The sequence below is a fragment of the Pseudorca crassidens genome, chromosome 1 (genome assembly GCF_039906515.1).
Source record: "Pseudorca crassidens isolate mPseCra1 chromosome 1, mPseCra1.hap1, whole genome shotgun sequence".
NCBI lineage: Eukaryota > Metazoa > Chordata > Mammalia > Artiodactyla > Delphinidae > Pseudorca > Pseudorca crassidens.
The window spans coordinates 183010915-183024334 of record NC_090296.1 but is presented as its reverse complement, the minus strand read 5'-3'; the positions used below and the strand labels follow the sequence as shown (position 1 = coordinate 183024334).

Sequence of the window (13420 nt, the reverse complement as noted above, 5' to 3'; positions counted from 1 at the left end):
AATATTAATTTAAAGACACTTCTTGTTGGACATCATACAAGAATGTATGCTGATTCTTCTACCATTTTCTATACAAATAGTCCTTATGTTAAGAAACTGCTTTAAGCCAGGTTGAAATTTTCTAACTAGGACATTATGCCACGCTACTTGAGATAACACTAGTATTTTCTTATCAGTTTTATGGCTATATTTAATGCAAAATTTGGAAATTCACGTACCGCAGGATGATTCATCTGATTTGTCAGGGCAGTCATATCTAAAATCACATTTCTGGATATTTTCAACACATTGACCATCAGAGCTGCAAACAAATTCATTGTCGGTACAGTTGTGTGGAGGTAAGTTTACTGGAACTAAAGTTTCTGGTGGAGTTGGAAGGTTCACTGGCAAATTACCTTGAAATAATAGACAAGTATCATTTTGCAGATTGTTCCATTTCTTTAAAGACTTCACACAATAAACTTTATTAAGTATGCTTCACACTCAACATTATAAAGAATATTTGATAGTATTTGCTAACCTGCTGAACTTCTTTATGTAAGCATATAAGTTGGGGTTCATGGCTTTAGTAATGGCAAATAACTTTAGATATCTTTGATTATAAAAATAAGTGAAGGTGCAGATGGAAATTATTGAAAAGCTCTTCAGAGCTCACTGAACAAAGGAGGGGCTCAAGAACAGGGCTTGGAAGATCAGCAGGAAAAAGTGAATCCCAGGTGCTGGCGTTAGGAACCAGAGTCAAGGTCAGTTAAACCTTCTAGTTCACTAGGTGAATAAACTTTGTTCTTCCACTGCTACAACGAACTTAACATCTCCTCTTTGTTTCAGATATCCCCACATAGCTGGGATTCAAGGTTGCAAGATAGACCCAAACCAAAAGTATTCACCCAGAAATATTTAAATAAGCTATAATTTCTGATATTACAGAGTTTAGAAGAAATTTATAGAAGTTGATTAATTTAGACAGTAAGCTATCCAATAAGCACTTATTAATAACATCTCTGTGTCATATACATGGTAGATGTAGTGGATTTAAAGCCAAACATGCTGTCACTGCCATAAAAGAGTTTACAGACTAGTGGATAAGGCAGTCAGGAAATTCTTTCATTACAGTTCCATGGGATAAGTTTAGGATAGAGATTTTAACATGATGGAGGCAAAAATGACACCTATCCCTTAACTCCTGTATTCACATCCTCAGACCATGGTATATGGTGGGTACACTATCATTGTGAAGTGAGTGAATACATATACAGATGGATGGAAGGATGAAGGAGGGATGGAAGGATGGTAGAAGGGATAGAAGGATGGATGGATGACAGAGTGAGTGAATGAATAGATGAACAAAGGTTAAGATTGTACAGTATATTAAGAGAACACAGGAAAATTCTGTATCAGATGGGGAAGACTTCCTGGCATGGTGATGTTTAAACTAAGTTTTTAGTTTTCATTTTTTTTTAACTTTTTATTTTATATTGGAGTATAGTTGATTAACAATGTTGTATTATTTTCAGGTGTAAAGCAAAGCGATGCAGTTATACATATACACTTTTTAGTTTTAAAGGATGATGATTTGTTGCTGGGTAGATAAAGAAGAGTACAAGGTCTTTTGAGGCAAGGAGAAAAGACTCATGTGAAGACAGAGGAATGTATTTTCCTGTTGTTTTCTGGAATACTGTGAGAGTTTGACAAGAAGACTATCTTGGGATATGGTAAGAATGCATCTGATGGAGTCATCAGATACGGGACTAGAGAGGAGAGGGTTATCAGGTCACAGAGAGCTAAGAGGGACCAACCAGGATTTTGAAGTAAATATAAAAAGCTGTGGAGAAACACCAAGATATAAAATTTCCACTTCAAGAAATACTTATCAGGCATTAGCATGGAGAATGATTTGCTGGTGGCTCTGACATGGGGAAGAGAGAACAGCTGAGCTTCCAGGCAACTAATAAACCAAAGCAGAGATGTTTTGCAGGGGACAGAAAAGACCTGAGCAATATTACACATCCAGTGTCTAGAGGACTGGGGATGTGGGTGCTTTGAGGAACTTGAGGAGAGTCCAATAAATAGTACTTTATTTCTTAGCTCAGGCTTTGAAGCAATTAAGAACTAAGACTGAAGCGTAGGGCAGCTAGTAGATCAAAATATCAACCTTTTTACGGATGAAGTCGATACTGGAAAAAAATAGCCTGTATCTGTAGGCAGGTAATCTTTCAGAGTGTGAAACACAGACTAAGTTATAACCTGTGCTGGAAATTTCTATACAGAAGCTGACCATTGTGAACTACAGCAAGGAAGAGCTGAGCACATCTCAGGCTTCCTTCAGCTAACTCTCTCCACAAAAAGAGGAAACTGAGAGACCAGGTATGCATGTGCAGGCTGTCCTTGCAAACTCAACAATCCATTGTTGCTTTTCCACAGTTTACATTAGCGTTCACTGTTAGTGTTTTACATTCTGTGGGTTTTAATAAATGTATAATGACAGGCTTCCACCATTAGCGTGTCATACAGAATAGTTTCACTACACTAAAAAACCTCTAGGCTCTGCTTTTCTGTCCGTCCCTGCCCCCAATCCCTGGCAAATATTGATCCTTTTACTGTCCCCACAGTGTTTTCCAGAATGTTATATAATTAGAATCATACAGTATGTAGGCTTTTCATGTTGGTTTCTTCCACTTATTAATATGTATTTAAGTTTACTCCAAGTATTTTCAATGGCTTAATAGTACGTTTCTTTCCAGCACTGAATAGTATTCATTGTCTGGATATTAATCCAGCACTGAATAGTATATCCATTGTCTGGATATACCACAGTTTATTAATCTCCTACTGAAGGACATCTTGGTTGACTGGGCATCTTTTCATATACTCATTTGATATCGATGTATCTGCTGTGGTGAGATGTCTGCTCAGATCTTTTGCCTGTTTCTTAATCTGTTGATTTTCTCACTGTTGAGCTTACAGTGTTCCTTGTATATGCTGGATAACTCCTTCATCAGATAGGTCTTCTCCCAGTCTGTGAACTGTCTTCTCCATCCCTTAAAAATGTCGTTCACAGAGAAGTTTTCAATTTTAATCAAGTATAATTTATCAATTATTTCTTTAAATGATTGTCTTTGGTGTAGTATCTAAAAAGTCATCACTATAACCAAAGTCATCTAGATTTTCTATGTTATCTTAGGAATTTTATAGTTTTGCATTTTAGATTTAGGTCTACAATCCACTCTGAGTTCACTTTTGCGAAGGATATAAAGTCTGTGTCTAGATTCTTTTTTTTTTCACATGGATGTCTAGTTCCAGCACCAGTTTTGGAAAAGACCATCTTTTTCCCATTGAATTGCCTTTACTCCTTTGTCAAAGATTAGTTGACTATATTTACATGGGTAGATTTCTGGCTCTCTATGCTCTTCCAATGATACAGTTCTCTGTTTTTCACCAATACCACACTGTCTTGATTACTGTAGCTTTATAATAAGTCTTGAAGTTGGGTAGTGTTGGTCCTCCAACTTCGTTCTCCTTCAATATTGTGTTGGATATTCTGGGTCTTTTGCCTCTCAATATACACTTCAGAATTAGTTTTTCTATATTCACAAAATAATTTGCTGGGATTTTGATTGAGATTACATTAACTCTATAGATCAAGTTAGGAAGAATTAACATCCTGAATATAGTGCGTCTTCACGCATGTTTTTGTATCCTTATCTCAAACATACATGTTCCATTTAAAACATACACTATTTTGTGTCTTAGAAAATTTTACATAAATAATATTCATATTTCTTTTGAATTTGCAATCTTGACTCCAAACATATTTTTCAGATTTATCTCTATTGTTACATAGAGAATCAATTCATTCATTTAACTGGTTAGGGTATTCAATTAAATGAATACCTGGAGTCAAATATTTATTGTACGAATATTCTGTAGCTGGTATATCTCTTCTCAAGCAGGACAGTAACAATATCTATAAAGTGTGCTACAATGGATGTCTTTGTACATTTCTCTTTGCAAACATATGCCAGAGTATTTCCAAGGCAAGGTAACTTGAAATGAAATTTCAAAGTTATAGGGTATGTAATCAGTCAACTTAAGTAGTTTTCAAAGGTGGTTTACCCATTTCCACCCAGAAACGTGTGCATTTCTCATATTCCAGCCAACACTTGGCATCATCAGATTTTTTTTAATGTTTGCCAGGGTAACAGGTCTGAAATAATAATTCCTTGATATTTTAACTTGTATTTCCCTAATTATTGAGACTTTTTTTAGGGGCCACACAAGTATCTTACTCTCGTTTTTGACTAACTATTCACATACCCTGCTCTTTTTCTCTACTAAATCCATTGTCTTTTCCTTATTAATTTACAGGTTTAAATTAATCCCATATTCTCCATACTAATCCTCAATCATTTGTCTAAGTGACAAATATGCTCTCCTAATCTAGTCTTGCCATTTTCTATGGTGTCTTTCAGAATAAAAAAACTCTAATTTTAATATATCAATCATTGCCTTTATGGTTTGTGCTTTAAAATTTCACTAAAAGTAATCTTCCCTATTCTAATATCATAAATATGTTTTCTATAATTTCCATGAAATTTTGATAGTTTTATTTTTCATATTTAGATCTTTCCTTCCTCTGGGCTCTACTGTTATCTATTATCTGTGATGAGAAACTAAATACAATTTTTTTTCACATGAATGGCCACTTTTTGATCTATTAGTCTATTGGTGCAACTCAAACTTCTCTCATTTATCATTTTATATTTTATTATGAAATATATTATACATATATAAGAATGAACATAAAATATATGCCTGGTTTAAAGAAGAAGAAGAATAGCCATATATTTACCTTCCAGTTTATGGAAATGAAATTCACAAACAGTTTTGAACCCTCCAGTGTTTCCCCGCTGACTCCATCCCCTCATTGGCATCTCTCCTGGTTCACAGTACACTGAAATTTGTGTTTTATTTCTTTGCTTTAATTTTTGTCTACATTTTCCTCATTTGCATATATACCAAATAACGTCTTACAGTGCTTACTTATTAGCTTATGTGACTAAATAACTTATTGTGAAATTCTTAGAATAGTGACCATATACATGGAGCACCATGTAGGTCCTTTTTAAATAAATAAAATGTTGTTTAGATTCAAACTTTAGATGAATGGACTCCATTCTCTATATAATCTGCAACTTGATTTTTTTCTGAACATTGTACATTCATCCATCCAAACTAATGTGTGTTCTTGCAGTTTAGCTGTGTTGACTGCTGTATAATGTTTCACTATATGAATATGTAACATATGTTATATAGCCATTCTACCATCGGTGGTTTTTGAGTTGACTCTGAGGTTTTGTTTCTTTGTACATTTCTCCTGAGGTACCTACATGTGGAATTGCTTGGTCACAGAGGATGCACATCTAAATTTACTAGATAATGCCAAACTGCTTTCGAAAGTAATTGTATCAATTTCTATACTTCTCAGTAGTGTATAAACATTCTGGTCATACCACATGCTCATTACCCACTGGTATATCTAGAATTACCCACATTTTTTTTTTTTTTTTGCCATTTTCTTTGCTGTCTCTTCCCTTTTGCATCTCAGCCCTTGTTGAGCTCATTTTGTCTCCTTTAAATGTTCACATTTACATAGTTCATTTGGTAGGAGTCTGGTGCAGTGAAATCATTTTTTGTTTGTTTTTGGATGTCATGCTCTGAGTGCCGATTTTCACCCTCATTCCTGAAAGAATTTTGCTTTGCTCTAGACTGTTATTTTTTCTCAGAACTTTGAAAATAATTTCAACTGTCTTCCTACTTCCATTCTTGCTATTGTGAAGTCATCTATTAATCTGATTGCAGTTCTCTTTTAACTGTATTTTAATCTCTGGCTATTTTTACCATAATCTTCCCTTTCATTTATTTTTTTCTAATTCATTTCCATAAGCCTAGACCTGGATTTATTCTAATATTTTGTATGAGGATGAATAGGCTTCTTAAATCTTATGTTAATTCTTAGCCATTATATCTTTGAAAATTGCTTCTCCTCCATTTTCTTTATTCTCTCTCTGGAACTCCATTAGCTTTTATGATCTATCCTTCAAGTAAATCTATCCCTTCCATTTTCCTTTTCTATCTCTCTCTGCTGCTCCCTGAAATTTCCTCATAGTTATTCTCCAGAAGACTAATCACATTATTGATTCAGCTATTTAATTCATCTGCTGGGATTTTTATTTCATTGATTTTATTTCTCACTTCATGATGGCCAATTTGCTACTTCTTTCAAAATTTTCTGGTTTTTTTCTTTTTTTGGACAACATCATGCTATTTTCTTATGTCTTAGAGTCCTTTAATATTTTAAATTATTTATTAGTTTTCTATTTTTTGCATAACAAATTTCCACAAACCTTAGAATTTTAAACTAATAAACACTTATTATCTCACACAACTTATGTAAGTCTGAAACACAGAAGAGGCTTAGCTTGGTGGGTTCTAATTCAGGGTCTCATAAGATTACTGTCAAGATGTCAGCCAAGGCTGCAGTCATCTGAAGGCTTGACTGGGTATGGAAGACCTGCTTTCCAAGGGGGCTCATGCCTGGGAAGTTAGGCTACTGTTGGCAGGAGGTCTCAGTCCCTGGGCTTTCTCCAAAGGGCTGCTTGTGTATCCTTCAGACATGGTGTCTGACTTCCCTCAGAGTGAGTGACCCAAAGGAAGACAGCAGAAGCCTAGCTTTGGAAATCACACCCAGTCACTGCCACATGGGTCATTAGTTACCCAGGTCAGTCCTACTCATTACGGGAGGTGCCTGGTCCACAGATCATGAATACCAAGAGGTGGGGATTACTGGGGGCTATTTTGGAGGTTGGCAACCATAATTTTTTGTGCTTGATTTTTATGTGAGAATCCTTTATCATCTAGTTTGTAGAAGAGTCCTTCTAGATTAACTTTGAGTTGTTTCTAGATTAACTAGTTGTTAATTAGTTGTTAATCTAGTTGTTTCTAGATTAACTTTGAGTTGAACCCCACTGGTACCTCCACCCAGGGATGATATACCCCTTTTGGCCCTCCTCTCCCCTTTTCCTGCCTCTCATCCATCCTATATTCTCTTTACTCCCTAACTCTGGCAATCACATTATGCTTTATGTTCTATTTTTCTATTTCTCTCATGTGGGCATTTCTCTTTTGTAACCTCAGCTTAACATTTAAAAAAATGCATGTTACATTTGACATTTCTAGGTATATGTAGTGTTACAGTTTTCAGATCATCTGGTCTGCCACATTATTAAAATCAGTAGTCTTAATTGCATCTTTAGGCCTGGTTTCAATTTATACTAGGAAACAGTCCCTCACTTAAGAAGAAATCATACACATGCATGGCTATCTTAGAAAAAGGAGGTAGATGAGTCTATATTCAGGAAAAATAGAGACAACTCATTTTCTATCTCAGAAATGATCCAGGTAAAATGACCTGGATCCCAGGTAGGTAAAAATATCACTACTCTAAAAAAGAAATAGGAAAACCTTAAAATTCTTTGTCCTTTCCTCATTACTCTTTGTTATTCTACCAGAATTAGTGAATCTTAAAAGATAAGTGTAATATGTTTGTATCTGAGAGCACCAAAAGAATTATTGGAAGAAAGTGTTTCTTACTCCAAAGTCCAATTCTGGAAATGGTGGTATAACTGGAAAGATGGAGTTGCCACTGATTCCTTGGGATCTGCCATGTAGAAGTAAAACAGAGCCCAGACACATGGTTAGACCAAGACATCATGTGGAGCCTGAGGCATGGCAAGGACTGCAAGCCTCCTGACACATCTCTGACCCTCACAGATGGTTTATACTTTCATGTAAGGAACACGAAGTCAGTTTGTTTTACTTTGCTATGACTCAGAGCAGTATTTCTTATTAAAAAATCCTGCTCTTAACTCAGGTGAGAGGCCCGCGTACCGCAAAAAAATATACATATATATATAAATTGTGAACAACCTTAATAGTAAAACATACCTAGAACAAGAAGCCCATCTTAGTCAGTCTGGGCTGCCATAATAGAATCCCACAGACTGAGGGGCTTAGACAACAATTTATTTCTCACAGTTCTAGAGGCTGAAAGTCCAATATCAGGGTACCAACGTGGCTGGGTTCTGAGGGCTCTATTCCAGGTTATGTCCTTACGTGGCCTCCCTTGGTATATGCATGCAGAGAGAAAGAGATCTCACATCTTTTCCTTTTCTTATAAAAGCACTAATCCCATCATGAGGGCATCAACTTCAACAACCCAAATTACCTTCCAAAGGCCCCACCTCCAAATACCATCACATTGGGGGTTAAGGTTTCAACATATGAATATTGGAACATTCACTCCATAGCAAAACTTGTGATTTTTTTTAAACCTATGATTGTTTAGAAATGCTGAAGTTGGTAGCAATGGTAGAGTTAATGCTCTTAAAATAAAAAAAAACACTAAAAGCTTTGCAGATGAGACAAAATTGAAAGGTGAAATGCAAATAACTGAACACCAAGAAGCAGAGATTAGTCTGGTTTGATCTGATTTTCTTCCACATCCCTAAGCCAAAGGGAAACCAACTCACCTGCACAGCTGTCACCCTAGATGACTCAGGCTCCAGATGGACTCAATGTTCTAATTCCTTGCTCTGTGAATTCCTTGTAACAAATATGATATACTTCATGCTACCCTAGTATAATCTTTCCGGTAAAAATAGATTTTCCAACTTCTTTTATACTAGACTTCCCTCCCGACAGCTATTCCCACACTGGTAATTAAATAAGTAAAAATTTTAACATCCTAAGCCCTTGATAAATTATTGCCAGCTTTAGACATATCACAACTGTGTGAATTACTTGACTAATATGCATGGTTGTTCTTTATCTCCAAGTAACAATGCGTATGTTTTTCTTGTGACTTCTGATGTTAAGAAATACATTTAATTTAAAAATCTAAAAGTCTACTTGAGGTTTAAACATAATCAATCTTCAGAAAAATTAAAAATTTGAAATATCTACAGCACCAGAAGAAAAGCGTTTCCTATTGTTCCTATTGCACTTAACATAATAACCTGGGGTTATAACCACAAGCTGAAACGACTATATTTAGCATAATCATACTAAAGTGTCTGTGCTAGGTCTACTTCCTAGGATAGTAGGTTTTACTGAAACATAGCTACTCTTTGGATATGATTTATTAACAATTGTGACACAGCTCTTTGCCTCATATGATGCACTGTCTCTTTTTTTTTTCTTTCTCCAGTAGCAAATCAGCTCTTTTTTGAAATATTTTTGCTCTACCACATGGATTCAATAAAATTTTCCAGGTAGCACAAGATATTTTCCATATTTAAAGACATTCTACTATCTTTGAAAGTGACTAAAAATAAACTTAACTAGCAGTTGGACAATTTTCAAGCTAAAATTTAAGTATTTCAACAGCCTTCTCCACTTTTGGTATTTAGCATTTCCTTCAATTAAAAGATGACAAAATTTTAAAGTTTTAAATTTAAAATAGGTTAAACCAGTTATTTGTCAAATTTTATTTTCTAGAAACTTATTGGGTTGGCCAATAAGTTCATTTGGGTTTTTCATAAGATCTTATAAATAAAATACTAAGTTGCATGGACCATAGGCTTTGGGCAAAATTTTTCCCTAGGTATATGCTCAATCACTTTACGACACTACACCAAAGACAATAAAACCAGAATATTTTAGATTACAATCACTGAGTCTCAAATTTCTTCATTTTTGCCTTGAAGTGTTTTACTGAACTGCAAATATTTCCAACATTTCTAAAATTTTCTTCAGAGGCTATATTTCCTTCTGAAAAATACGGATAAAAGAGGACCTCAAAGCAAAATGCTTTCATTTAATTTACTATCCTGATAAAAATGTAATGGATACACCAAAGCTTAGTATTAGAAGGTAAAAAGCTGCAGGTGGGGCTTCCCTGGTGGCGCAGTGGTTGAGAGTCTGCCTGCTGATGCAGAGGACGCGGGTTCGTGCCCCGGTCCGGGAAGATCCCACATGCTGCGGAGCGGCTGGGCCTGTGAGTCATGGCTGCTGAGCCTGCGTGTCCAGAGTCTGTGCTCCGCAACGGGAGAGGCCACAGCAGTGAGAGGCCCGTGTACCGCAAAAAAAAAAAAACCCCAAAAAACTTGCAGATGATATCTGAAAAATGAACACAAAAGAACTCACACATTTTGCCACTAAAACAAACATCACTCTTTGCAGAAAGAAGGGAGACTTGATCAAGCACAAATAAAGCTGGTGAGATATTGAGGTGAAGGAGGAGGGATGTCAAAAATTCAATCAACTCAGCCAGTTTAGCAATAACAACAACAAAAACCATTCAGTGGGTAGGGGAGGAACATCATAAAAATTGTTAAGCATTCTCTAAAGAGTTACCATACTTTCTCAATTTTAAGGTATCATCAGTTGCAAGATATGTCACTGACTTAGTAACAACTTTCCTGGGAAAAGAAAAACACTAATTCCTTGGACAGTGATACTCATTCTAATAATTAGTAGTTCTAGTAACTAATAAATCTAATACACATGCTGAATTCTGAAATTTTAACTTTGATGAAAAGTGCGTAGGTATTTTTTTTCAGTTTGCAAACAGTGTGTTGTGATGCTATGTCGTCACAGATTTATTTTTCCAAATAACCCAGCTATCTCACCAATAATCTTGGACACAAGAAAGAAAACTCCTGTTGCATGTATTCTGCTAAAAGACACACACTCCTTGCTTTTCTGATGGAAGATGGAAGGAATAATGCAAAACAGATACTTCCTTTGGGATAATATTTTAAAATCTGAATGTCTGGCAACAGTTCTTCCTAAATCTACTCTGAAGGTCTAATTCAAGGTGAAGGGAAAGCTATTTAACTTTGCCATTATTCCACATCATTATCTACTCTGGGAACAGACAACATCATCACACACCGATGCAAAGAATCACAGGATTCTATTGCATGGTTAAGATTGTCTACTTTCCCTAGAAATGTAATTAATCTTGCATAAACAGCTGTTTCTCTATTTTCCTCCTGAATTAGATTTAAAATGATAATCTACATCATCGAAGTATTGAAACAAAGGAGATACGATCCATTATTGAGAAGGGATTTGAAAATTGTTGGAAACAACTAGAAGTTAGAAAATGAGAGACAACCTAACCTAGAGGAACAAGTAATGATGGTCTAGGACAAAGTGAAAAGAAACTAAGTTTATGGCATAAAAACTATTGAGGAAAATTAATAAAAGTTTGCAGTTAAGAAGCTCAGTCATTCGAGTCAACAGCGTTTTGAACCAAGGTCATGGCAGAGGTAATGGAAAAAGTAGAACAGATGTGAGAAATATTTTGGAGTTTAAGGGGAAACTTAAAAGTTTAAGGGGAAAGCCAAAGATGACTATAGTATTTCAATCCTGGGTTGCTCGAGGATACTGAGGTCATCAAAAGGAACAAGGGAGACGTAGGGGAAAGAGAAGTTGATTTTGAGGAAATAGGTAAAAATGAAATAATCTCCTCCTTTTTAGTCACTTTTAGTATAAAATAAAATTACAGGTTACAAATCTGCTCTTTGGACATGAGGTCAATAGTTTGTGTTTTTTTTAGTTTTTTATTTGTTTTGTTTTGTTAATCAAGGAGGAAACATGCTGTGGATAATGCTCATATTGAAAGCAAATCAATGTCTGTAAGTGAACCTACGCGGACTGATCCCACCTCAGCTAACATGATGTCATGACAAAACACTGACTGATAATCAAGAGCAATATTTCTATTAAAAACCTAATTTTTATTTTCGTTTTCATCTTACGGTAAGATCACATCAGCTTCCTTTATGAAACCTATGGCTTCAGCAGGCTTTGTGGTTTCTGTCCAGAGTTTCTTTTGCTATGAAGCCAACATGAAAACCACGCAGTTCAGTCTTTAAAATTCCATATTTTTCTTCCAAAACTTAAAGCAGAAAATTGAGACTAATAGTGTGTAACTGATATTTCACATCTCTGCCCTTGTTTCTGGCAGCTCTCTTCCCTCTACCTTGGAAACATCAGCCCCAGAATGCATGTAGCAGGATAATTAAAGCAGCAACAGTAGCAACAATGACTTGTGTTCCCTTTCTGTATTCTTTTTTGTTCCCCTCTGCCACTGGGGTCACAGCCATTCTCCCTAAGCAAAGACTGGGAGGCGATTTGGCCCTGAAATCAGACCCCTTAGGTGAAAAATCTCATTCCTACCCTCAATTGTGCATTCTTACCCAGGTCACCGATGCCCTTTAAGTTTAGTTTTTCACACCCATAAAATGGAAATTGCTTTCTCTTCCTTGGGTGGTTAACGTATTTGATGAACAATATAATAACAGTGATAAACATTATGATCCAAAGAAGCAGACATTGTACTCTGCCACTTTATAGCTAGAGAGCCTTGGGCTGGTTAGCTCCTTCTCAGTTTGCTCCATAAACTTGGGATAACAAAGGCATCCATCCTATTCAACATTCAAGATCTCTTCACCTGTGATGGACCAGGCACTATTTTGTACTCTTAAAAGAAAACAGGATTATGTGAGATGATACACAGAGTGATATATGGTATTAATGTAACCATTTATCAGCTCCCTCCCTTCTAAGGACTTTCTGTATTCTCAGCCCCTGCCAAGTTCCCTGTCTGTGGCAAATACTTCCCTGAGCCATTGTCGGGCTTGGTCACTTGACTTGCTCTGACCAATGGAAATGAAGACACATGATGCCCTAATAAAAGCTTTAAGTATGCTTTCTTTTTCCAACCCTCTGACTTAAAAACAGAATGTGTCAGACAGGGACTTGGTCCATCAGCCTGGGTCGCATATAGACAGGACCCACAGAACAGAGATACATAATTGAACTACACAGAATTATACAGAGCTATGAACAAGAATTACATGCTGCTATTCTTCTACGCCAAACCACACGCTTAAGAGTAAGAAATAAATGCTTGTGATTGTAAGCCACTGAGATTTGGCTGTCTGCAGAAGCTGACATACAACATAGTGTCTTACATATAGAAGTAATTAACATTTTAACAATAATAATAAATTAAAATATATAAACACTTAAAAAGATATAAACATCTCTCCACCTATCCACCCACCTATCCAACAGATGTTTATCGAGTATTACTATGTGTCAGATACTGTTTATGCTACTGAAGGTATGGCAGTGATCAGATAAAATCCCTGCTCTCATGCCACTAACGTTATTATGGCGGAAATAAAATTTGACTATAAGGGGATGCGTGTTGTGGAGAAAACACAGGGGAAGGAGACAGAAAATGTCAGGTAAGGAGATAAGAAGAGGGGTGTGTGTGTGTGTGTGTGTGTGTGTGTGTGTGTGTGTGTGTGTGTGTGTGTGTGTGTGTGTGTGTGTGTGTGTGAAA

The 13420-nt window shown here is 36.0% G+C and overlaps 1 protein-coding gene across 1 annotated transcript in view; it reads right to left on the bottom strand.

The window, feature by feature from the left end:
- MALRD1 (MAM and LDL receptor class A domain containing 1) overlaps nt 1-13420 on the bottom strand; it is a 596783-nt gene that overhangs the window by 382609 nt on the left and 200754 nt on the right. Inside the window, exon 21 of the mRNA XM_067730697.1 lies at nt 219-395. Within this exon, the coding sequence (XP_067586798.1) occupies nt 219-395 (177 nt within the window). The remainder of the gene's footprint in view (nt 1-218; nt 396-13420) is intronic.